Source organism: Engystomops pustulosus, chromosome 3, assembly GCF_040894005.1.
Source record: "Engystomops pustulosus chromosome 3, aEngPut4.maternal, whole genome shotgun sequence".
Classification (NCBI taxonomy): domain Eukaryota; kingdom Metazoa; phylum Chordata; class Amphibia; order Anura; family Leptodactylidae; genus Engystomops; species Engystomops pustulosus.
The window spans coordinates 158064108-158091301 of NC_092413.1; the positions used below are offsets into that span (position 1 = coordinate 158064108).

Sequence of the window (27194 nt, forward strand, 5' to 3'; positions counted from 1 at the left end):
TTGACAGGTTCCCTTTAAACATGCCCCATGAATGTGGTAGTCAGAGATAGGGAGATTGAGAAGTCGGTTTGTCTTACAGGCTCCATAGCCCTTCCATTAATATAACAAAAACATAACCCCCATACCTTGATCTCCTGCCCCTAAAGTACACCAGGCAGGTCCCAAATTAACTCCACATCATTTTGCTAAGCAAGCACCTTTCTTAGAGCGGATCCCAGCAAGGAACCAAGAGGCAGAGAATTAGGGAGAGGTGAGCAACTGTTTTTTAGCAATGGCCCATTTTAAACCAATTTAGCTGTGCTGGAAAACTCCTACACTTGCTTTATGTGATACAACAACTTCGAAGTTTTCTATCTAGTGTTATTCTACTGTGAAGAATTGAAAAAGAAGGTAAGTAATTTCCCTGTTACTTTTTGTCCTTTTCATGTGATATTCAAGCAGATTATGAGATAAATCTCTATCATAGCCACATTGTAGCGTCTCTTTGTTCATCACATGAGAATAGTCATTGTGTGGAATAAATAATGATTAGAGATGAGCAAGTATACTCGTCCGAGCTTGATGCTCGTTTGAGTATTAGCATACTCGGAACAGCTCATTGCTCGGACGAGTATTTCCCCTGCTCGAGATCGAGCATTTAATTAAGAAAAGACAGTGAAGAATACAATTAAAACAGTGAATACAGGATTATTTAAGTGAAGAACACAGTGAAAAAACACCAGTGAAGAACACATTGCAGATGTTCCGAACATCTGCTAACTTAGCTGAAGACACGAGCACCGAACAGTGGAGGAGCGGAGCTGGGGCTGGAGCGAAACGGAGCGGGCATGGAGGAGCGGAGGCTGGATCAGGCAGGCAGGAGCGGAGCGGGGGCTGGAGCGAAATGAAGCGGGCATGGAGGAGAGGAGCGGGGGCTGAAGTGGAGGCTGGAGCAGAGCGGGCTGGAGCAGGACCAACAGTGCGACCCTGATCACATCACAGCCCAGCCCGAGCACAGAAAGAGAAAGAATACAGTGAAGAACAAATTGCAGATGTTCCGAACATCTGCTAACTTATCGGATGTGAAGAATAGTATGTGAAGAACATTATGTGTGAAGAACATATTGCAGATGTATGGAAACATCTGCAATGTGTTCTTCACACATATTGTTCTTCATAGACTATTGTGAAGAACACCGTTCGGCACGCTTGTCTACGGATAAGTTAGCAGATGTACGGAACATCTGCAATGTGTTCTTCACTGTGTTCTTTCAATGTGTTCATTCTTTCATTGAAAACATCTGCAATGTGTTCTTCAGTGTTCTTTTAATGTGTTCCTTCAGTGAAAAATGCTCGCGTTTCCCATTGACTTCAATGGGGTTTGTTATTCGATACAAGCACTCGAGCATCGGTAAAAGTTCAGCCCGAGTAACGAGCACTCGAGCATTTTAGTGCTCGCTCATCTCCAATAATGATGCTTTTTTAGGTGACTGCAAGGAGAGATTCTGAAACATAAGAAATTTATGAGCAATTCCATAACTTTTTTTATTATACAATAAACTTGCTCAAAGTTTGAAGCACAGAGCATAAAACAGACAAGGCCAAATTTCTAATGACAAAATGAAGTTGACATTTTGGTAAATGCTGCACTATATGGCGATATATATCACGGCGTCTCTCTCTAAGCTAGTTGGCAGGCTGGTCACAACCTATAAATGCCTCTGTAATGCTGAATTCATGTGACTGCTTTAGACAAGGCTCTGCAAATGAAGGCAAACGGCAAAGGCCCTTGTGCATAGTCAGGAGAATGAATGTTATATTCCAGGCAGGTATTTGGCTTTAGTAATTATACAAGACCCTGAGTCAGCAAATAAAGTGGATGTAAAGTAAATGAGTATCAGTCAGGCCTTGTGTTCTCAGCATTATTCAGCATGACTCACTGTTTATATACACTACTGAGCTCCCACATATCAAACACTGAATTCTTGTAGCACAAAACACATGGAAAAGTTACAGGGATTTACCAATAATTTTCGATTGATTATCCATCTTTAAATGGGATTATCAGGGGCAGCTCTGGCATAAATGCAATGTAAAGAGCCAAAGCAGAGATCTTTCTACACTGTGCACTAACCCGTTTATACCATCACACAAAGTCTCAGCACAGTGAATGGCGCGGTCTGCATAGGCTCCAGACTTTTGGTGGAGCTGCCATGGCTGATATCAGCTGATCATTGGTGGTCTCAGGGGTCACAATCCATAAATCTGATATTAATGACTTATCATAAGCATATGTTATCAATAACAAAAGCATAAATAGCTGGTACAAGTCACTTCATTATTTTGTTTTTAGAGTAGTGCAGAAATGACAACTGCATTGCCGTTATCAATGTTTTAAAATATCAATATGGTCTCTTGAGATAAGGAAATAAGAGGGTCAACTCAGACGCTGCTTTATCATCAATGCAGGCTGATATGCTTGAAAAAAAAGTGATCATGAAACAGTTAATCTTGTCCAAACTACAATTATGAAAACAAAAAGCTAAGGAATAATTACATTTTTTATTCCGCTTTAAATAAATTGATAATCAGTATGTGCACTGATGGTTTTCCAAAAATTCACTAGCTTAGTGTTAATCACAGGTGGAACTAACAGTCAGTGCATAATTAGGCGATGGTTTTTACCATCACTTTTTCCCTACAGTTTTTATTATACAAATCCATAGCTCCTTGCCAGCAGACTTTGGGTCACAAGGTGCAGGTTTTCTCTTCAGCCAATATCTCCCTAAGTTTCCTCATTCCCCCTTCCCTTGAAGCCAACGTCTTCCTCATCACCCCCTTCCTACATTTTCTCTTCAGCCAAGTCACAACGTGTCCGCCAGCTCCCTCATTCCTGAGGAAGGTGTGAAAGAGGGAGCTAAGGGAGACGTTGGCACTGGGCTGAAGAGAAAATGCACCCGTTGTGACTGGGTGAGTCTTCTGTCAAGGTACCAGCTACTTTTTTAAGATTGATAATATTAATAAAAAAAATATGAGCTATGGATTTTTAGAATAAAAACTGAATGGGAATTCTTCTTTGAAAACCTGTCATAGGTTTTCACCACTAAACCTTGATGACAAGTTCCCTTAAACCCTCGAACATTTGACATTTAGGTCTCCAACTTTCTGGTTGTCATCCATTGATGTCATATCATCTATTGAATAACAGGGCAATTATAGCATTTTGTTGGTGCAAACAATTCATTATGGGATTTTCAAGATCATAGATTATATAAAAGATCATACACAAGCTAAGGCCTCATGCACATTTTTGGCCATGAACACGCCGAAGAATTAAGGGCCAGCTCATGGCCCTCATTGACTCATAGACCTCATATGCCCATATTCCTAGGGCCATCAAAAGGGCCTCCCCCACACACAATGTCCTCCAGTTTAAATGGGCCACAAACAAGACATGTCTGTGGCTCCTTTAGCAAAAACAACTGTGTGCATATAACCTAAATCTATTTGAATTATTTGAATTAAATATAAAATTTGATTTCTACTTCTGCAGCATTAAGGGTGATGAAGAGGCACTACTGTAAGTAATGTACATGTACTACCATGTTACTTTTATATCACTACAAGCCCAGTTGTATTTGGACCTCACTAAACATACAACATACCTGTATATTTCAGAACTTAGATAGTGAGGCTTTAATGTTCTCATGCACACAGAAGTAATGTTCTCCAAACCTGCAGATTATATTAGGACTAGTCGCCTACCTTGTGAATGTGGGTGTAACAACTCTTCCATAACAAATGCAGTCAGGGGCAAAGAAGATTCAGGAATGTTGAAATTCAACATGCTCCATCCTTTGTTGTTACTGAAGATGAGCTGCAGAGGAGAAGTTATTCCCCTGTCCTTGCCAATAGTACATGCTGTAAAGGCAGCGCATGCATGTGTATAGGGAAGGTGGAGAACTGACCTACATCATTGAAGGATTATGGCCACCTTTAGAGTTCATAAAACCCTATTCCTGAAGACATCCTTTGGAGAACATCCTCGCTAACCATTCCCTCGTAGTGCATAGAGGTTTCCAGGAACATCCACTTTAACGCATAACTCCGAAAAAAATAAAAAAAATCCATGGCATGTGAGAGGTCCATAAAGAATGCACAATAAAGTTACTTTTATGTTTGAAGAACACTTATAGATTATTATTGAATAAATAATCTGTAGAAATATCCAGGAGCACATCCACTGTCCACCGGTACAGCTTGAATTGCTGTATACCGACATGGTGACAAAGACAGTTGAGTATTGGACTCTTTGGGCTTGAACTAACAGGAGTCCGGCTATATGAAATATTTCATGTTCCAACAGTTCTGATAGCAGTCACTGTTATATAACGCAATATTTTCATACAAAAATATTGAGTTGGCGTCAGTCGGTGTCAAAAACTACACTAATGTGGAAAAGCTATTATTGCTATTACTCCAATTAACATAGATGAGGGGAATCTCTCTACTACTTCCAGCGTATCCTCAGGGTACATCTGCTCCAGTGCAGTATACAATACTGAATATATCAGCTCTGTTAGGAGGTGAGCAAGTATACTGCAAACAATACAATTGAAGACTGGGCGGCAGAACACAACTCTAGGAGTCAGAAAGTGCTCTGTAATCCACGTTGAGCCTCCGGGTGATTCCGTATGTCTGTTTTAGATGGCAAGTAATCCTTCTTCCCGCCTTGGATTCACAGAAAGGAATCGAAAGAAAATGTCACTGCATATTCTCAAAGGTTCTGATACTGAACTACATCTATAACTTTGCCAGCAAAGTACACAGATTGCAAAGAAGGACTTAGCAGGGGCTTAAGGGAGATTACTAAAAACAAAAGAATAAGAGATGGAGAATTGGATACATTGTGCTCTGGATATATAGATTCTTCATCTGTGTATATTCACAGATATCTATTTGCATATTATGTCAACATGGGGTGAGTGCAGGTTATTGGTGACAAGTTAGAAGGCTTTTTCAACTATAGTATAACCCAGACTAGACACGCGTGACAACCCTGCATCAGGACATATAGCTACATAGCACCACCTGCTGGCCATTATGGGGAATAACACAAATTAACAAAGTGGATCAATTGTGCAGTAAAATGACAGCTAACAAGTTCACTATTTCCAGTTATCGATTCAACCAAGACAAAGAACATTCCTAATGCTTATAGTAAAGTAAAAGGTAACACACTCATCCATTCCCATTTAAAATTGCACAATACAAATGTCTCCAGTATTACACTTCACATAGCATCAATCATTAGATTTCTATACACCATAAATACTGTAGATTTCTCTTGGTGTTCTGGCAGTCCGTAACTATTTTACTTATGTAGGTCTTTTCAGATCTGGCACAGACCCTCTGGCAGTCTGCGGACCTTGGAGCATCCTTAGGCAAGGTTTAACAGGCTATCCTATGGTAGAAGTAGAGGTAGCCCAAGTCTTTAGGTTGACGTTCAGATGCTGAAACTTTATGGTCATTGTAAATCACCCATCTGTAGAAAAATAAGTAAATAATAGGGAAAGTCTTGTGGGTTAGAAATGCCCATTTAAAGACAAACAAATGAAAAGCAAAGGCAAGCATTGTACACAAAATGTTACTTGTCAACCACCAGGTTTTTTATCTATTTACCTTCCTTCTTTCTTGATATGACACACATAATGCCCCGACATTGTTGATGTTCCAATATGACTAATAATGGCAAACAGTTCATACCCTATGGAAACAAAACATACTTATTCCACTAGTTCCTTCAACATTACGTTATTTTTGATTATGTCTCCAGAAGAATATATATTAAAGGGGTTGTCCAGTAAATACTTTAATGAAAAGTTATACAATTTTTCATTACAATACAATTTTCCATTACAATATCCCCAGAAGCATCATTGTTTACTTCCTGTGGATAAAAATTGGTCCCTGGTCATGTGATGTCACACAGGTTCAAGGCCTGTTATAACATAGAGAGTAATCAGAGCTGTGCACTTGTGTGACGTCACATGACCATGGAGAGATTTCTATCCACAGGAAGTAAACAATGAAGCTTCCTATAGAATGACAACAAGCAGACATCGAGAAAACCGTGAGTTGATGAATTGATACAGTCGATATATTGGAAAATTGCATAACTTTTCATTACACAAATAATATAATTTGTTGAAATGGACAACTCCTTTAAGTGTAACATGTGGAATTGCCTAAACGCAAAAAGCAAATGTGGTAGGAATGGACATTAGAATTTAGGTACTGTCAAATTTAGCTACTAGACAGAGCCTGAATAGATAATATTTCTTCTAAAATCAACTTTTAACATTATGCTAATGAAGAGCTCCCCTGTGTTGCAGATTTACAGTGTGCAAGGAGTGCTTTTACCTCCCATTGTGTGTCAAACATTCATCTGCTGCAGTGTAATTACATCAGTGCTGAGGGAGCAGAGGAAGGGGAGACAGTAAAAGCCTGTGAAGCTAAAGCGTAAAGGGTTCTTGGTAACCCACCCCCCTTTCAGAGCCCTTCTGTCCCATTAGCAAAATTTTAGAAGTTGATTTTAGAAGAAAGTGGCCATGGATAAGAACTATAAGAAGATTACCACAGGCACTAGCCACGGTGCCTAGATCTATGAGAAAGTGTCCCTGGGTTACCATGATGGATTTTGTATGTATCGGACACCAGATAGGATTATGAATCTAAAATAGCCAATTCTGCCATTATTTGTACCAATACAATGCTGTGCAGCACAAACCTTTGTGCAAGGTGAACATTTTATGGTAGAATAACTTGTAAGTGATTTGTGTATATATCTAATTATTTTAGGATTAGTAAGTGTAAGTGTAAGTGTTCCAGCTCAGGGCCAGTTTTAATGTTGAAATGATCACATGCAGATTCATAACTCTTCTAACAGGAATATATCAATCTGTTAATTTCTTCCAGCTCTAGAACACATTGGGGCACATTTACTAAGGGTCCGAGGACTGCATTTCCGCTGGGTTTCCCAACGCTTTCCGATTTGCGACACATTTAACAGGGTTTTTACCAGAGTTATGTTGCAATCGCGCCGCTTTCACGCAACACAAATCAGATGACGATCGGATGGATTCAGACAAAACGTGGGATTTAACTTTAACCCCTTCCCGACGCGCGCCGAGCCCTCTCCATAGCCGGTAAGTCTTTGCTGCATATTGCAGCAAAGGCTTACCGGTAACACCCGCGATCGGTGCTAGCACCGATCACGGGTGTTTTCACCTCGATTCAAAGAGATGGTGCCGCATGGCGATGACGTCACGGGGAGCGGCGATCCATCGCCATGGTAACCTCGGGTGTTCCGAATACCCGAGGCTACTTCGTTTTAACCCATGCATTACAATGTGCTAATTGCACATTGTAATGCATGGGGAGTAAAATCCACATATACTGCCATACTGTAGTATGGCAGTATATGATAGGATCGATCAGACTACCTAGGGTTAGAGTACCCTAGGGAGTCTGAAAAATAGCAAAAGTAAAAATAAAAAAAAAAGTTTAAAAAAAAAAAATTATAATAAAAAAACCTAAAAATTCAAATCACCCTCTTTCCCTAGAACTGATATAAAAATAAATAAACAGTAAAAATCATAAACACATTAGGTATCGCCACGTCCGAAAATGCCCGATCTATCAAAATATGATAATGTTTTTTCACTACGTTTAACCCCATAACGGAAAATAGCGTCCAAAGTCGAAAATGGCATTTTTTTGCCACTTTGAAAAATATAAAAAAATTAATAAAAAGTGATCAAAAGGTCGAACAGTCCCAAAAATTATAGTAATGAAAACGGCATCAAAATTCGCAAAAAATGACACTATCCACAGCTCTATACACCAAAGTATGAAAAAGTTATTGGCCCCAGAAAATGGCAAAATAAAAAAAAAATATTTTGTACAGGAGGTTTTAATTTTTTTAAATGTATGAAAACATTATAAAACCTATACAAATTTGGTATCCACATGATCGGACCGACCCAAAGAATAAAGTAGACATGTCATTTGGGACGCAGAGTGAAAGCTGTAAAATCCAAGCGCACAAGAAAACGTCACAAATGTGGTTTTTCACCATTTTCACTGCATTTGGAATTTTTTTCCCGCTTCCCAGTATACGCCATAGAATATTAAATACCGTCACTATGAAGTGCAATTTGTTACACAGAAAATAAGCCATAACACAGCTCTTTATGTGGAAAAATAAAAAAGTTATAGATTTTTGAAGTTGGTGAGTGAAAAATGGAAGTGAAAAAACTAAAAAAGGCCAAGTCGTTAAAACTTGGGGGGTTAAAATTGTGTCGCATATAATGCACTTAAATGCACAGGGAAGAAAAAGGTGAACTCCGGCGGACCTGATCGGGGGAGCGTCACATGCAGGATATTGGGTGCACGCTGTAAGTGAATTGCGACAGCCGTGCGTTCTCGTCAGGGATCGCACCTCGGGGATCGCGCAGGGACAGGTAAGTAAATGTGCCCCACTGCATTCATTTTAGCATCAGTAAACATGGTCATATCCATTCTTACTTCCATTGCCATCTTTAACTCGAGGTCCTTCTTGTTCGTTGTTGGTTAGGATTCCATTTGATTGATGATTGTTCTGGTCATCCACAGATGTATTAGCAGCTTCATCTTCACATTCAGGGTGGGAAAAGATCCAGTCCAGGGCTCGCTCTAGATTGTTGTTCTGGGGTGAAGTGGACAAGAGTAGTGTAAAAAAAATTTGGTGCTGTATTAATAATATGATATGACTACTAACTGTTCTCCATTTCCAACAATGTTATTTTAAATTGGATCAATGGTTCACAGAAAAAAAAAAAAAATCATAAGACAAATAGATCTTTGTTAATTATTTTGTTTCACAACTGTTAGGCCCCTTTCACACTTGTGTTTTTCACGCGTGTTTTCTGCGCGTGCTTTTGACGTGCAGAACTTGCATTGCACTCTGACCCATTGTAACCAATGGGTCTTTTCAGACTTGCATTTTTTTTCACGCACCATACATATGGAGACGCACTCTGAGACACTTGCAAGTGCAATGCGTTTTTCATGCATCAATTGCCATAGAAAAGATAGAGCTCAGCACTGAGTCCATTTCATGAGCATTTTCTGCGCATGAAAAACGCATTGAAATTGCATTGAAAACGCGCATGAAAAACTGAGACACTGAACAAACACTGACTGAAAACTGATTGCACTCTGATGCAAAATGCGCGTTTTTCACTGACCAAACCCTAAACGCACCCTGATCAGACTATGACGTGATCTGCAACGCAAGTGTGGAAGGGGCCTTATAAACCCAGAGATTTTTTAAGGTATTAGAATAACATAGCTACTTTCTACCAAAAACAGCACAACATTTGTCCATTGCTTGCACCTGGTGTTGCAGCTGTACTACACTGAAGGAGATAGATTTGTTCTAGGATACCGTACACAACCCAAATCTACAAAGGGAGTGCTGCCCTTGGAAGAATGCAGCCATGCCTTTAAAACCTGGACAACCTTTAACCCCTACGGGACTCATCCTCTTTTGGCCTTAAGGACGCGGCCCCATTCTTCAAATCTGACCTGTGTCACTATAAGTGGTTATAGCTTTGGAACGCTATGAGATATCCAGGGGATTTTGAGATTGTTTTCTTGTGACACATTGCTCTTCAAATTAGTTTAAAAATTTGGATGAAATCTTTTGCGTTTAGTTATGAAAAAAAACAAAATTTGGCAAAAATTTGGAAAAATTCTTTATTTTCAACGTTCTAAATTCTCTACTTTTGATGCAGATAGTCATAGCTCCCAAATAAATTCATAACTGACATTTCCCAAATGTCTGCTTTATGTTGGATGGTTTTTTAAGATTCCACATATTTTACTAGAATGTTATGAGGCTCAGAATTTAGGATACATTTTTCACATTTTTTGTAAAATCACCAAAACCTGTATTTAGATGGACCTGCTCAACTTCTAATTGACACTGAGAGGCCTAAATAATAGTGAGACTCGTAAATTACCCCAATGTGTAAACTACACACCTCAACGTATGAAGAACCACTTTTAAGAAGTTTGTTAACGCTTTACGTGTTTTATAGGGGTTAAAACAAAATGGAGGTGCAGTCTGCAAATTCTAATATTTTATCACAATACACTCATTTTGGGTGGAAAATTAAACATTTACAATGGATTAAATGAATAAAGGCTCCACAAAGTTTGTTACCCAATCTCTCCCGAGTACACGGATACCCCATATGTGGTGGTAACCTGCTGTATGGGCGCACGGCCGGGCATAGAAGGGAGGGAGGCGCCATCCAGATCAGATTTGCTATGTCACATTGTACAGGCTATAATTTTTTTCTTTTTTTATTGAGGACCTATAGGGGCTTATTTCTTTTGCCACTTGAGATGCACTTTTCTGGTACATAATTTGGGGGAATCTATAGGCTAATTGGTGAGATTTTATTAACTCTTTGTTGGTGGAGGAAATGAAAATCATCACTTTTTAGGAAGATTTTTATGGGTTTTTTTTTGGCCGTTTACCATACCATAAAAATAGTATATTGTTTTTATTCTATGGGTCGCCACGATTACAAAAAGACCTCATTTATATAGATTTTTTATTTTTTCCCATTTTTACTGAATAAAAAGTAATTTGGCAAAAATGTTGTTAATTTTAGCATCACCGTCTTTCATATGCATAACTTTTTTATTTTTCGCCTCACAAATCTGTTTAATGGTTTATTTTTTGCGAGAAGGATTGTTCTTTTTAGTGGTCTTATTTTAGAGTGCATAACATTTTTTAAATCACTTTTTAGAGCATTTTTTATAGGCTATTAATTGAAAATTATCTTTTTTCTGGAGGTTTTTTGGGGGGGGTTTTTTACGGGGTTCGGCTGACAAATCTGGTTAGGGGCTTATTTTTTGCGAGAAGAGTTGTTCTTTTCAGTGGGCTTATTTTGGAGTGCATAACATTTTTTAAATTACTTTTTAGAGCATTTTTTTATACGGTATTAATTAAAAATGATCTTTTTTCGGAACGTTTTTGCGGTTTTTTTTCTACGGCGTGTACCGTGCGGGTCCAGTAACGATTCTGTTTTATTATACAGATTGTTACGGACACGGCAATACCAAATATGCGGGGGGGTTTGTGTTTTTTTATACTTTATTAAGTGTTTTTATAGGAAAGTGACATTTTAGGGGCTTATATTTTAATGCATTTATTTTTTATTTATTCTAATGTATTAACTTTAGTGTTTTTGACTTTTTTTAATTATAAATACTTGAACTTGAACCAGTGATGCTCTGATCACTGGTTCAAGTTCAATACACTGCTCTACAACTGACTGCCAGGGAGACCGGGCAGCTCCGGGGCACATGCCAGTCCTCGGAGCTGCCCAGAAGTGGATCGGATCCCCCGGTAAGCGGCACGGGGGATCCGATCCACAGCGCAAAAACCCTTACACGCCGCGGTCATGCTTGACCGCGGCGTGTAAGGGGTTAACACCCGCGATCGGAGCCGGCTCCGATCGCGGGTGTTAGCGCAGGCTGTCAGCTGTAGACAGCTGACAGCCGCTGCTTCTGGTACCGGCTCCGTTCGTGAGCCGGTGCCAGAAGCAGGACGTTATAGAACGTCCCCGTGCGCTAAGTATCTAGCCCCGGGAACGTACTATAACGTCCTGGTGCGCCTAGGGGTTAACCCATGTTCACAGAATAGGGACTACCTGCAGAGGTCAGAGGCAGTGATGTCCAGAACCACGACATACATAGAGGAGCCAAAACCAGGAGTGTCACATTATACAGGATTAGATCATTATACAGGCTGTCAGTCATGTGTATAGGAGTATCTCATACACACACATGCTGCAGGGGGCACCAGCACCAGGAAGCGCATAGAGGCGTTAGCAGCAGGATCGTTACATGATTATACAGGCTGTCAGTCATGTGTTTAGGAGTGTCTCACACACACAGGCTACAGGGGGCGTGGCAACCAGCACCAGGAAGCACATAGAGGCAGCACCAGTAGTGTGACATCATATAGGATGTCAGTCATGGGTATAGGAGTATCACATACACACACTGGCTGCAGGGGGCATCGCCACTAGCACCAGGAAACACATAGAGGATCCAGCACCAGGAGTGCCACATTACAGAGGCTGTCAGTCATGTGTATAAGAGTTCTCATACACACACAGGCTGCAGGGGGCGCCAGCACCAGGAAGCACATAGAGGTGCCAGCACCAGGAGTGTCAGGCTGTCAGTCATGGGTATAGGAGTATCTCATACACGAACAGGCTGCAGGGAGCGCCAAAACCAGGAAGCACATAGAGGAGCCAGCACCAGGAGTGACATATCATTATACAGGCTGTCAGTCATTTGAATAGAAATTTCTCATACACACACAGGCTGCAGTGGGCACCAGCAAACACAGAGGTGCCAGCACCAGGAGTGTCAGGTCATTATACAGGCTGTCAGTCAAGCACTGGGGGTGTGGCTTTACCTCACACTGATGAATAAGCTGGATTGCTGAATTTGAAAATGACTCATTGTACCCATCTCAGGTCATTTGCATACAGCTGTAGGACCTGATTGTTTAAGTTTACAGGCATGTAGAGGGACAATAAAGGGATATGGGCAATGCTTTCTAATGGCAGCTTATGAACATATATATAGTTTTGGGTAGTTAATTCACCTGACATGCGCTCTTTAGCTTCATTTCCTTTTGTAGAACTTCCAGGATGACTATACTATAAGCCATCCCATAAGAGTGAAAGGTGATCACGTTATGCATAAGCACCTACAGTCTGGAAGAATAGAGGACTGAACACCTGATTCGCCTCATAGTGAACAATCAGAAGATTCCCACCAGTCAAACCGCCCAATCCCAACAAAACCCCATTGATGGATATTTTTCATGAATGAATGGTTACAATTATCATCTATGTCCTGTTACACAGACAATTGATGGATGTGACTGAGCACATAACCGTTCTGCCTCTAACATTATGTTGCTCAGTAACTTACCGTTGCCCTCAATGCCTGAAAAGCTTGATTTCTCTGGAAGCCCATGGATGTGATCAGAGCTACAATTTCTTCTGGTGGTTGATTGACCTGCGGAGGAGGTTCATGGGAAGACTGGGTAGATGCAGCAGCGCATCCAGGGACATTTAATGGTTCTGCAAAGTCTAAAAGAAAACCATGGAAATTGAATTATACACCAAAATTATTAAACAAGTTATCTGGGCATCTAAAAAGTCTTTTTTTTTCTAACTAACTGTGAAGTTATATTTTATCTGAGAATTAACCTCTGTTCCCAATCATAACAAGAAGGAGTTCTCCTGATAACTATCCATTTGCCCGGCAAGGTCAACATGACATTATTTATCATCAGTTTTTTGGGTCCTCATAAACTCTCAGTTAACTCTACAAGATAAGCAGTTTAACCCCTGCTTGTTCCTCAGAATATTACTGACCAGGATCTTCCATGTGTGCAATAATCCAGTTGAAAGCTAATTCTGCACCCATGCTTCCAGTGTAGTACACAGCCTTCCGACAAGCCTCCAGCGGAAAACCCATCTCAGCCAGCTGCATGACTGAAGACTCGTCTATATCAGGAGCTGAAATAATATGCAGGAGAGGGTATTCAGCATTCCAGTCACTGGAGCCATTCATACTAAGTGGCTACATGGAATACAGGTCCGGCCAACACCACAGAATATTTCAAACACCACAACTACAGCTTTAAGTCAAGGTCCTAAGAATATTTACAAAAAAGTAATTGTTGCAGGTTTCCTGATGCCCTTCCCAGTGTCTTACGGATGATCAAAAGAGACACATGACTGTTTCTTTGTAATATTTGAGAATTTCAATTATTCACTGTATTCAATGTATTCACTTAAGTAGACATGCAGGAGAACTGACAGATTCTCTAACTTAAAGTTCCTAATTAGAGATTGTGACCATTTATTTTAAGCAATCGCTTTGATATTCGGTATAAATGTTACTTATCATTGGTGTATAGTAAATGAAAGAATTCAGATTCTTATTTACAGGTTTCTCCTGGATTGTAACAGGATTGTATTAAAGGGAATTTTCATTAAACAAATATAATGAACAAATATGTTAAAAAAGTAATTTCCACCTTAGAGATTCCCCAGCGCGATTCACCACACTAATACTGGGATGACACAGGATTGTAATTGCTGCAGCCAATTACTCTAGGGTCATCATTATAAATCAGTGATTGGCTGCTGTAATGAGAAAGGAAGTGAATCAGGAATCAGTTTACTTATGAGTCACTTTGATAAATGTGATGCATTTTATGACAAAAATAACTCTCTTTTTGAGGGAACTAACTCCCGTGTGATAAATATTGTGCATCCTTCAACAGTTTTGGCCTATTTTGCAACAACATTTAGTAGTAATTGGTGACACATTTATGGCACACAATTATGCCCCTTAAGCCACAAGCCTTTCCTTCAAGCCTCCCTGTTGATACCCACAACGTTTTTAAACCAAATTAAGATGGAATTCTGGAATATTTAGTCCATTGCTCCAAGGAAATTCCTTAAGCAAGATAGATAAGTGTAAACACCTACCTTCCATGAAATGGTTCCTGAAGCGATCTAATAAAGAAAAGATAGAAAAAAAAGTTTTCAGGTTATAAGCAGAAATTATCACTAAAGACTTGTGTGTAAGCCACTTGTAGGGAAAAAAATCTAAAATTTGTGAAGATATTTTATAGGAAAACAAATATAAACACTTAGAACATGTGTACATGGATATCATTTGCTCGCATGGACAGGGAAGGTCACACAGGTATATACCCAGTGGAGGAGTTTTACACATAGCACTGTTTTCAGGAAGATCTACTCATTGTTGGACTGGTGATCCTTGGGCCCACCAGATACAATTATCATTGGGGCCCACCTGCCACCAATAGGCCCTAGTAGCCCTAATAGCCTCCAAAGTCAGTTATCTTCTTCAGTAACTCTGGGGTCCAATTTTGGGTTAGAGCATGGTGCGCTGATGAGCCAGTCCAACACTGGATCTCCCTATAATAAATCTATCTTTATTATTTTTCCCTAAGGTTTTTCTTTTGTTAGTTTGCTTTATTTTTTTTACTTGGGTGAGGGTTTTCAGCACTTCATGTCATATGACCATGGTGATGTCATCTAAGGTACTGTTAAATCTGCAACATCTACCCTATGTATGTATCTGTTCACATGAAACCACAGTATGCCTCCGTGGAGGCATAAGGAGGTGTAGGAGTCCATGGAGCCAAGGACTACAAATACATGGAGGCATGCTGTGATTTCATGTGACCAGATGCATACATGGGGTAGACATTGCAGATGTAACAGGACCTTAGATGGCATCACCCTGGCCACTTGACTGCCTAATGATGTATCAGACCTATATCTCAATGTTCCACACAGCAGCATCCTCCTAACACTTAGATATGTAAATCAGGAACAAGTAGGCAGGGCAATGCAGTAACCACTGAATATGCAGTGCCTCATTGGACTCACATCAGGTTAATTGCATACAAGTATACAAACTGTTTTTTTTAACATTGCAGTCATGGAAAGGAAGAATTTAGAGATAAGGGCAATGCTTTTTTATCAAAGTTTGTATTTAAGGGGTATTCCCATTTCAGCACATTAATGTTATTGTTTGTATTATAAAAAGGTTCTACAATTTTCCAATATAATTTCTGTATCAATTCCCCACGTTTTTCTAGATCTCTGCTTGCTGTCATTCTATAGAAAGCTTCTGTGTTTACTTCCAGTGGATAGAAATCTGACCATGGTCACACAGGTGCACGGCTCTGATTACCCTCTGTGCTCCTAACAAGCTGTGCACCTGTGTGACCATGGTCAGATTTCTGTCTACTAGTAGTATACATAGAAGCTTTTTATACAATGACAGTAAGCAGAGATCTAGAAAACCATGAGGAATTGATACAAAAAGGATTGGAAGATTGTATAACTTTTTATCATAAAAATATTTACATTAATTTTCTGATTTGGGAACAACCTTTTAAGTGCATATTTTAGGTAGGGTAATTTCTGTGAAGGTTCTGTACATGTAGCATAGTCGGTAGATATAACCTAATAACACTGCAGTCTACTGTCACTCTATTCTAGGAGGGGAATTTGTGTGAATGTTAGGGGTGCCAGTGGTCAGATACTCATTATCTATAACTTAAACCCTCTTCTATAGATTTGCATTGGTGAGAAGAACTCTAATCTATTTCTATATTTTAGTTCTATGAAATAAAGATGCTTCAATATGTGCAACCTCAATCTCATGCATCATGACTAAAATGTGGATCAATGTCACAAAAATAAGACCTCATACCTTTGGGGTCATCTGGAATAACAATGGGGGGAGCAATGTTTGGGAGCTCTTCCTCTCCTGGCTGCAAACCTTTTGCTCGAAGATGATTCACGTCCAGGATATCGGGCATATCCACGGCTACATCTAAAAGGAGTGAAAATGAAAGCACGTTTTTTACTTTATAGAAACTTTTGAGAATTTAGGCATATGATACCGGTAACTAAAGACACATACCAAGTTTTTTGGGTACCCAGTCAAGTCCAAATGTAAACTTCTTTATCTGGATTACTAGGTATTCGGGGAATGAAGCAAAACGAGATGTCCTAGAAAACAACCCAAAGCATAGTTACTAAAACTGTCTATAAATAAAAGTCTATTTTAAAGTATTTTAAAACTAGTTACTTTTATTCTTGTCCAGAAAACGCAATGCCCCAGAATCTAGTCAAATTTCAAGTGTCACTAAAAAAAGCTGTGTGACTGAAAGCAGACATCATTCCTTCACAGCACCCAGGATCCCGGAAAATTTGGCAGATGACTGCTACTTATATGGCTTTACAGAGAAGTGGTGGCAGCTCAGATAAGGCCCAAATCTTTTATAATTAACCCCCGGACAATAGATAAGTCATTCAGTGATAATCCTGAGAGAAAATAACTAATTCCCCAGTGATGGCTGTAGCTCTAACACAATTCTCACTCAACCATGAAGACAGCAAATACCCTGAAAGATTCCTTCTAGCTCAATGGAAGGTGCAAAATTAGAACAGAAATCAGTGCAGAGCGATCCACATGTATCATGATGAGAAGAGAATTGGATGTGCTGGATATTTAGTGTACATCCTTCAGAATTTGTGCACTTCTCATACATTCCAGTCATCTTGGCTAATGCAGTCTAATTTGTGTGAATGTTCAGTGTCTTTTGTTTCTTTGGCTTCAGGGATATGTGATAAAACAAATAAAATAGTACATTTGCATAATAAGAAAACTGAGCTCTGAAAAGCATTTGGGGAGATAAAAGTAATTTCTAATACAAGATTAATATAAATTCAATCAGAATTTTAAAAAAATTAAATATACAGAAATAAATGTTCCACTTCACCCCACAATTTAAATTTAAAAAACTGTTATAAAGACTTAGGGAAAAAAAATTATATATATATATATATTAAAAGTAGAATGTCTCTTAATTTTAAAAAATATTGACACTAATCTGCAGTAACCAGGTCTGACCACTGCAAGGAGAAAATTTGCTCAATGATGTTCACGGGGTGGCGATCGGTTGCCAGACTTGTCATTAAATTGTCTCTATTACACCCTGATAGAGTAAAAGGAAAGCAACAGTTTCAGAATACAATTTAGTACTGTAGTAATGCAGTAAATGGTGAGAGAGATCAGAACATCTAGGGTTGAAAACCTAAAAAATAGAGAGAAAACATTAAAATAAAATACACCGTATATACTTGAGTATAAGCCGATTTTTTAGCACAAAAACCCTATACTAGAGTCAATGAAAAAAATAAACCTCTGTACTCACCTTTACCACACCCCAAAAGACCCTCTTCTGTCTTCAACTTCGTCTTCGGCTCCTCGCACGGCTGCGCCGCACACAACATGACGTCAGCTGCTTGCCGATCGGCACACACTATGATGTCATTAAGTGGCTGACTACATGGTGTATGCAACTGGACCGCGCAGTGAGCTGAAGCCAGAAGAGGGCCTGTGGGGGGCGACGGAAAAGTTGTGTAAAAAGTTTGGGTTTTTTTTAGGCTGGGCAGGGGGCTGCTGGCTATATACGGGATGTGTGGGGCAGGCACTGGTTATATATGGGGGGGAGGGGCAGGCACTGGCCATATACAAGGGGGCTGCTGGCTTTATACTAGGGGGGCAGGGGCTGGCTATATAGTGGGGGGGCTGCTGGCTATATACTCGAGCCAATAGATTTTCCCAGTTTTTTGGTGTTAAAATTAGGTTCCTCGGCTTATACTCGAGTATATACAGTCGGGCAGATTTATCAAGTGTCTGAAAGTCAGAATCACAGCTCAGCTTTCATTTTACCAGTGCTCATGAATATTTTAAAGGGGAGCTGTGATTGGTTGCCATGGGCAACTGGAAATATTCTGACTTTCAGACACTTGATAAATCTGCCCCAGTATGTCAAAAAATAAACAAAGCAAACCTATTCATTTTTTTTTTCCTTTTATAAAAGGAAAGCAAAAGCACAGTGATGCTGTCCCTTAACATCCTCAAAACTCATCTTTTCCTCCCAAAGACAAAATAGGGTCCACGGTCATTATTTATTCAGTAGTCACTTTTTTACTAAGCCAGTTAAAGACTCAGCTAATCACCCACATTCATGCTTGTTTGACCTTTTTCTCATTTATTTATTTTTATTCAGACATTGCTCTACCTATAAAGTTGTTAAGAACCCGGGTGGGTCAATATAACCATACTTTTTTTATCTGCTAATTTCCAATGTAACCAGCACTGCGATATTAGCCCCAGATCCAAAGCTGATCTGGGTCAACTACTACCAAGCAGCGCTTTAAGATTGCTTGGCACCTGGTAATCACATGGCCTGGGAGCAGGATGCATGGGTACATTACTTCCTTGTACCCAGGAATCACAAAGAGTTTCTGTCTCTTGCAGCTCTGCAAATTACTACTACGTCTCCGCCATGTGGTCAGCAAAAGGTTAAAATACACCCATAAAATAATGGCTGGCTTCTCTTTACCATATCGCCAATTATAACAAAATAAATACTTCATACAATACTTACTTAACGCCTGCAGACTTGGCTTGAAGAGCACTGCTCCAGAAGTCGTCCACGTTCTCAGGCTCAGAGAAGGCCTGAAGACAGGCACTGAAGGGGATCCTAGCGCGCACCATTTCAGGGGGTGGTCTTTTTGTACTTTCTGCCTCCCTTCTCTTCAGTTCATAAGCAATGAGTTCATCTAAAATTGGTCCAAATACCCAAGATTACTTGTATATAATCCATAAATTAATCATAACAGAATATAATATTGATCGAGACCCCAAGAAATGTTCACAAAGTGAATCATCTATTACTTGTATAAAAAGGTCAACTTAATATTTTAAAGAAGAGTACTACTGAAGTGATACTATGATACTTGTAGTGCTTAGAACATTATGTACCTTTATTTGTTGCAGCTTCCATAGCCACAGGCAATTGCATGATATAATCAATTCTTTCTGTGTAGCGAACTTTCCTTGACTGGCAACACTGTGTCCGTTCTTCTACCAGGAACCTAAAGGCATCACTGGGGTTTTCTGAACCTATGCTATTTCTCTACAAAGTAGAAGAGAATTTCTTCACAAAATGCACATCATAAGTCAAGCAGCAATAGGCAATAAGGTAATTACACAAATGTCAGCAATGTGAAGTGTCATCCTCAGTGCATTAGGTCTGTAGAGTGTTTGCTTAGTTTTTGACCTTTATGGCTGCCAATATTCTGTATGCTGTTCTGAATCCATTTCTTACAGACTTAGATTAGTTCACACTGACTTGACATAAACACCATAGACTTAATGGGGCAAATTTACTTACCTGGTCCTGTCGCGATCCCCGATTAGGACGGTCCGACGAGGATGAAGATTGTGCGCCAGAGTTCCAGCATCCGTCGCTTCCCTGACGAGGTCCGCCGGAGCTCACCTTCTTCCCGGTGCTTGCAAGTGCGTGTCTTGCGACAGAATTCTAAATGTTAAATCTTGCGTGTTGTCCGAATCCGCCAGGTTGTCCAACGGCCACGGCCCCCTAATTGTGTCGCGTACAAGCTGGCGCCGAAAAAAAAATCCCCTGTTAAATGCGGTGGGAAACCCGACGAAAATGCGCTCCGCGGACCCTTAGTAAATGTGCACCCATCTTTCAGGACCCATGTGCAAAACTCTTCAGCCAGTAGCAGCTCAGCTCCAAACACTTTACATTATTGACATCTGTCATTATTATTGCGGAAATTTGTGACTATACAACTGGTAGGCAACGCTGGTAAGAATCCACTTTACCCATAATCTTTAATGGAATATTCCCTATTAATATCCAATATGGCTCAACATCACTGGTAATGCCTGAAAGTGACTTGTAAAAAAAAAAAAAAATACTGGAGACCTCGGATCTATTGAGATCACCAATGAAAGGGGGTTTATCAAGACAAACCCTCGCCATCTACAGATTATGGATATCGCACAGGGGGTCTCTGTCTGGTCCAGAACAGAACTTTTTTCCTACAGTACTCCTGTTTTGAAATACATAACCATCTCAATATTACATGGACAGCTATGTATAGCATTCCCTTACGGCCACTCTAAACAAGGGGTCATCTTTAGAAAGACAATGGGGGAGATGTATCAATCTGTCTACACAGTAATGCTGTGCACCACATTTACTGAAGGTTTTAGACCATTTTTAGGCAGTTTTCTCAACTCCTCGGTAGCAATATTCCTTTACATACCTCTACTAGATTAATAAGGTGCAAGAAAAACTCTTGTGCGTCTTGTTGTCTGTTTGAGGAAAATTCAGTATGTCCTCTGCTTGCTAAGGCTTTGAACATTCGAGTTGTAACCCCTTTTGGTTGAAGCTTAAAAAAGAAAACACAAGTTTATTTTTACACAAAAGGTCTAAAATCTTAAAAATACCAGAACCATAATATAAATTTCATAAACACAAAATTCATTAATAGTCTTCTATGGGTAACATGTACATAAACTGGGTCACAGGGGAAGTAGCAAGGGCTTAGCCATAGGCGCGCAGGAATAGCACGGTAGCCATCACATAAGATGATACCGGTATTAGAAATGACAATATTTTGCAATGAGACTCAAAAGCCTCAAGTTATGTCTGTTAAGCACATAAATTTGTGTTTTATTGTGTGACGAGAGGATGAGGAGGGTGAGAGTGATGACACATTTGTTATGGCAGACTTACTTGAATTTGGAAATGCCATTGTTTCAGGTTAAATGTACAGGTGTAGTCTATTATATAGAAGTATTATGTCAGTATCAAACTTGGTGAGTGGTTTTGGTGATCACGGTCCACTCCCTTAAGCCAAAAGTCACCCCAAATGGCCACATGATCTTCCACTACTGCGTCTAGTAAACAATACTAAATATAGGAGAAATATCAATCCAGACCAGCAGGGTGTGTACTATAAAGATATTTATCCAGCAGGGCGCAGCAGATGGTGTAATTCTGGATTTCTGATTTCGAGATGTACATTATGTAGAGATACACTTTTAATTGGTATGGTACTACACAGTAGCCACCATTACATACTGTTTTGTTGTCTAGGGATCTGCAAATTTTAAAGACTGGAAAGATCTTGAGTGCATTTGTCGGTAGTCTACATACGAAGAGGTACTTGAGCTACATTTTTAGCAGGCTGGAAAGTTATAGTCAGTGTCGGGAATACAGCTGTCCTAAACTGGCCTTACTAAACATGACATGGGGTCACGTGACTCCTAAATAAACTGGTGAGTGCTACAATCTTCTTTCTATTCATTGGTGACTTTCGCAACTTGTGCTGAGCAACACCTGCAGTGCACAATATCGGATGCCTGGTCTCCTGGTCGTGCCAGCCCCGTGAGTGTTGTTGTGGTGCAGTTGGTGCCCGCTGCGCTATTCTAGTTGCTGTACTGCTTTGTAGTTTCACCTGAGCCATCCACCAATGAGGATAGACCACACACTATACATAAAAGTGAGCATTGGTGAAACCAGAGAGAGGAAGGGCTATTTTTGTTTATGTTTTCAATACCAAGCGGCATTCTTACCCACCCCCATTCTGTGAAAGCTCATTCCTGAAATCTCCCTCTCGAGTGACAGCCTCAGCTATTGGCATATCAGCTTCTTACACTGGAAGAGGCTCATTCCTCCGGCTAGGAACAGCTTACCCACACAACACAGTACAGCGTCATCAGCAATCTGCCTACAAGCCATTCATTACATTATCAAGCTTAGATTATCTATGGAAATTTCCATAGCACGGGGTGTTATTTTCCTATATATGTTGACGAGACACGCCAGGGCATAAGGCAACACTATACTACAATTTGTGCAGGTAGAGGAAGTAATAAAGCGTCATTATACACTAGCTCAGCTAAAATATCAAGTAATTGAGGTAGTAGAACCACCAAGAAGTAGGGGAGAGATTACTACTCTTATTGTGCAGGAAGGCTTTTTGGATACATGAATTACATACATTGGAATCAAAGTGTATGAATAGAGAGTACAAGATTGGTAATTTTTTAGAATTTACTTTATATTAATACTTTGGGTCTGTAATAAAAACAAAGAAGATTGGGTAAAGATTTTTCCCTTTTGATACACTGTCCCTGTGTGTTACCAACCATTTGACACATTGTGAATTAACATATACTTATTAATTTTGTGCATAATGTCCTATGTGAAAGCGTAACTGTAAAGTTATAGTGATATAGCACCCGGAAACTAATGTCTGTCAGTCTATGCTATCAAGTTAAGGCCAGTTAACTTGCCCACAGATCCCATGATGCCTTGTATTCTCTCTAAAAGTAATTAAGCATTAAATCCATTTAGTTTCCCACAAGTAAATCCACTGAACACTGCACACTGCACATACAGGATGTATATGGTGAACAGCCTGGCAGCTTCCATCACATGGAGGAGCAGGGAACATGTAATAAGTGGTAGAAATCATTAGTACACAAAGTCTATAGCCTGTGCTGTGTGAGCACTAAGAGTCAATAGCTCATTTGCATAGGATGACTAAGACATCTGTATTCACTGTTTTGGTTATATGCAGCTCTGCTACATACACAGTCACATGACCTCCTCTCCTGTGAGCAGGGAGCAGAAGCTCCTTCCATAAAACCGACCGTTTATACTTTGTTTCTCTAAGTACGGATTCATAGGGCTTATCAGCAGAGGGAGAGGGAGCAGGCATTGTAGCTCTGAGGTGGATAGCAAGGGAACTGTGGAATTTAGGTAACAAAGATAGTAGGCACAGTTTTACATCCCAAGAGCTATTGATTTGTGGAAAACAACATTTGCAGTTAGTCTTTAATCATTAAACGATGAAGCTTTCTGTTGCATGACAGCAATCAGAGATCTTGGAAACTGAAGATTTGATACATAAACTATATTGTAAAATTTTTCATTACAAAAATATTGTATCTTATGACTTTTAGGGTCGGCAACCATTTTGCCTGAGGCTTCACGGAGCTTCTCTCTCCCTCTAGCCCCCTTTCCCCTGCATTCCAGGACAAGCTCACTGACAGACTTCCTGCCTGCTAAAACATTGCATTGCATTGTGAGGAGACCTACAAGCTACAGACAGATAAGATCTTTATCAGGGGAGGGAGAGGGAGGCACATCAGATCTAACAGTGTGTTTTGGAATAGCAGAGATGTAGCAGTGCTAACTGTCATTGTATGTAATATCCATCTTATGGATCTCATCATCTCTGAACTGTTTCATCTCTCTTTCTATATGTCAGATATTAGTGAATGTTCAGAAGGTAAATAAAAGTGTAGATAAACATGTACCCTAATAATCTAAGCACATTTTCAGCACACAGCATCTCATAGCACTAGAGGGATCATGAAGTGTCACACTCTGACCATCAGTGAATTATAGGAGCTATAAGAGCAATAAAACTTAGAAAGTAAGGGATTAAAATTATCTTTATTTTCTTTTGTGGGCAAACCCCTTTAAAAATGGGCTAGCCACTAATACAATTACTGTGCTGAAGTTTTTTCAAGTCACTGTGACCAGAAGGGCCTGTGACCAGAAGAGCCTCCCCCCCCCCCCCAAATCTCCAGCACATTGATGAGATGGATGGATGCATCTTATTCAATACAACTGGAACTCTATACCATCTCGATAGTATTTTGAACCCTAGCTCCTGAGTGTTAGAGGCTATTGAGGAACAGTGTACCAGGTTATATATCTGTTTTTCCTGTTGTTCTGTTATATTTAATCCAAGATCTCTTTCCCATTTCTCTGTAAAATTTGGTCTGCCTCTAGTCTCCTCCTCTCTTAACTGCGTATATATTACTGAAAGAGAATTAGCAATATGACCTTCACCCAAACATCTTTCCTCAAATGTTGTTAGTTCTCAACAAAAGTAACTGGCTTGTAGTAAAGAGTTCAAAAAATGGTGTAATTGAATTGCTCTCCAGTAACCGAAATGGCTAGGAATCTCTTGTGCAATTAAATCCTCCAATGACCGCCAGTCATTCTCCTTTATATAACTCCTAGTGTGTACCCTCCCATGCTGTGCCCATTCTTGAAATCTCTGATCTTCCCTTCCTGGTTTAAAATTTGGATTATTTAGAATAGGATACAATGGGGAGGTAGGGGAGGTAGGGGAGATAAGGAGCTACCCTGTAAGTATTTATTACATATCCGTGGTGTCAGAGATATAGTGGGGTGTATAAAGTCAAGCAGAGAAAGAGATGGAATCCATGGGGAGCTTTTAAGGGAAATCGGGGATACGCTCTCTTCTATTTAAACCCATAGTTTTAGATCTTTATGTCTATGCCAGTCTATTACCCTTGACAGGTGAGTGGCTATGTAATACTTGAATATGTTAGGGACTCCCAATCCTCCTTTGTGTTTTGGCCGATATAGAGTCTCCCTTGAAACTCTAGCCTTTTTTCCCCTCCAAATGGAGGCGAAAATACAGAATGCCATTTTCTCAAAGAATGATTTAGGAATAGTGATTGGTATTGGTTGTAATAGATTCATTTTCATCTACCAAATCAGGTGAAAGTTCCTTTGCCCCACTGCTCCAGATCCTTCTCTATCTGACTTATTAGAGGTGTGAAATTACTTCTGAATAACCTATTTAAATCGGGCGTTAAAAATATTCCTAGGTATCTAATTTCATCCGTTTGCCATTTAAAAGGGAATATCTCTTTCAAAATAGTGGCCTCTCCGCTAGGGATAGAGATATTTAATATTTTTGATTTCTTCAAGTTAATTTTATATAATGATAACTTGGAATAATGTTGTAATTCTGCCATGAGATTAGGTAGAGAAATGTTCGGCCTAGCAATAAAAAAATAGTAAATCATCCGCATAAGTGGCTACTTTATGATTCTTTTGCCCAATTTTAATACTTTCTATATCCACATTCAGGCTGCACAGAAGGGGTTCCATGACCAGAGAAAATACGAGAGGAAATATATGCCTTGTTCCATTTGATATGGTAAAATATTTAGATGTCACGTCATTAATTTTGACTGCGGCAGTTGGATTTCTGTATAAGGCCCAGTCCATGTTTGCATTCCTACGCCCAACCCCACGTAGCTCAAGGAACCCATAATGAACTCCTAACAAATCGTGTTAAATGTTTTTTAACAAAAGAAAACAGCAGGGATGCCACCTCTCTGAATCTCATGGATCACGCTAATTGGTCTTGTTGTCCCATCTCTTGCTTCTCTGGTGTGCATAAAGCCGATTTGATCTCTGTGCACTACCTTTGCCAAATGTAGAGAAAGGCGAGAACTTCAGATCGATATTCAGAAGCGAAATAGGTCTAATTCACACAGAAGTTTGGATCTTTGCCTTCCAAGTGAATTACAGAGATATGTGCTCTCAAAAGTCCAGGTGGAAGTGGTTGTATCGTATTAAATGTCTCCAGGAATCTACTTTGGAGTTGAGCAGGTTTTATAGTATTATATTGTAAACACGTCGGGCCCCTGGGCTTTTCCTGTTGGTGTTGTTGAGATAGCAGCCTGAAATTCCGGCGCTATCTAATTTCTCAATTGTCCCTAAAGGGATCTTGGGCAGTCCTCAAAATAATTTTGTTTTTCCGTTTTTGAGGCTGACGTATCTTCTCTCTCTTCTATATTATATAGGTCAGAATAATATTTACAAAAGACTTCCAAGATTTGAGAAGGTAATGTAACACGTTGATTTTGGGTATTTGCTATTTTTGAAATATATGCCCAATTTCTCTGATCTCTCAAGGCTCTAGCTAAAGTCTTCCCTGGCTTATTTCCAAACTCATAGAAATGTCGGTGATACTTTTAGAGGATTGCCTTTGCTTTGTTAAATGTCAGTGTTTTGTATTGTTCTCTAAGTTGACATAGATGCGCTCCCAAGTCCTGCTGAGTTTCCTTTCTTGGAGTATACTTCAAGGGCCTTGTCTTGGACATTGATCCCAGTGTATATAAGTCCGAGGCTATTTTGCCTTTAACAAATATGTACCTCCCATCTTCATCTGTCTTCTTGTCTATTAATTCCCATGGGGTATTTTTAGCAAAAATAATAGAGGTCCCTTTTGTTTTAAAATCTAGAGATGAACTATGGTTTACAGTTGGGTAGTTTCTGTCAAAAAAATCTAGGAATTTGCTCTGTCCAAAAGGGTGTTTCTTGTATGAATGCTATAGAGGTGAGAAGAGAAGAGAGAAGGAGGGGAAAAAAAAGCTCCAACCCACCCCAACCCAATAAAGGATACCCCCTTCCCTCTCTTAGCCTCAGCTAAATCAAAATAGGTAGGTAGTGCCGAAAAGTGCTCCAATAGAATCCCAATCCATAAGGACGCTATCTCACCTAACCTACTAAAGAGGTATATTCTTTTTGGGCGATCCCAAAATTCCATGGCCAAGGCGAGGCTTAAGTCCCACTCTACCCAAAAATCCAGACCTCCTTCTAGGTGTTTGTTAATTTAAATGTGCTTAATCGGAATGTCATCCTATCAACCTCTAAATGTATTTTTGAACACCTGTTGCATATCATGGATAACCCTAATTTATACAAGATAAAGAGAAAGAGCGGCGGAAAAAAAAAAAAGTTCTGTATTACTGGGCAACCCCTCTAAGCAACATTTACA

The 27194-nt window shown here is 39.7% G+C and overlaps 1 protein-coding gene across 2 annotated transcripts in view; it reads right to left on the minus strand.

Moving 5' to 3' along the window:
* Positions 1-1482: 1482 nt before the first annotated feature.
* The window catches only part of USP13 (ubiquitin specific peptidase 13), a 74529-nt gene continuing 48817 nt past the window's right edge, over positions 1483-27194 (minus strand). For both annotated transcript variants that reach the window (XM_072142743.1, XM_072142744.1), the window contains exons 11-21: positions 20832-20957; positions 19519-19672; positions 19142-19316; positions 16603-16691; positions 16390-16512; positions 14625-14651; positions 13500-13643; positions 13051-13211; positions 8569-8728; positions 5662-5746; positions 1483-5524 (exon numbers count right to left, since the gene is read on the minus strand). In XM_072142743.1, coding sequence (XP_071998844.1) covers positions 5431-5524; positions 5662-5746; positions 8569-8728; positions 13051-13211; positions 13500-13643; positions 14625-14651; positions 16390-16512; positions 16603-16691; positions 19142-19316; positions 19519-19672; positions 20832-20957 — 1338 coding nt within the window. In that variant the 3' untranslated portion in view covers positions 1483-5430. The remainder of the gene's footprint in view (positions 5525-5661; positions 5747-8568; positions 8729-13050; positions 13212-13499; positions 13644-14624; positions 14652-16389; positions 16513-16602; positions 16692-19141; positions 19317-19518; positions 19673-20831; positions 20958-27194) is intronic.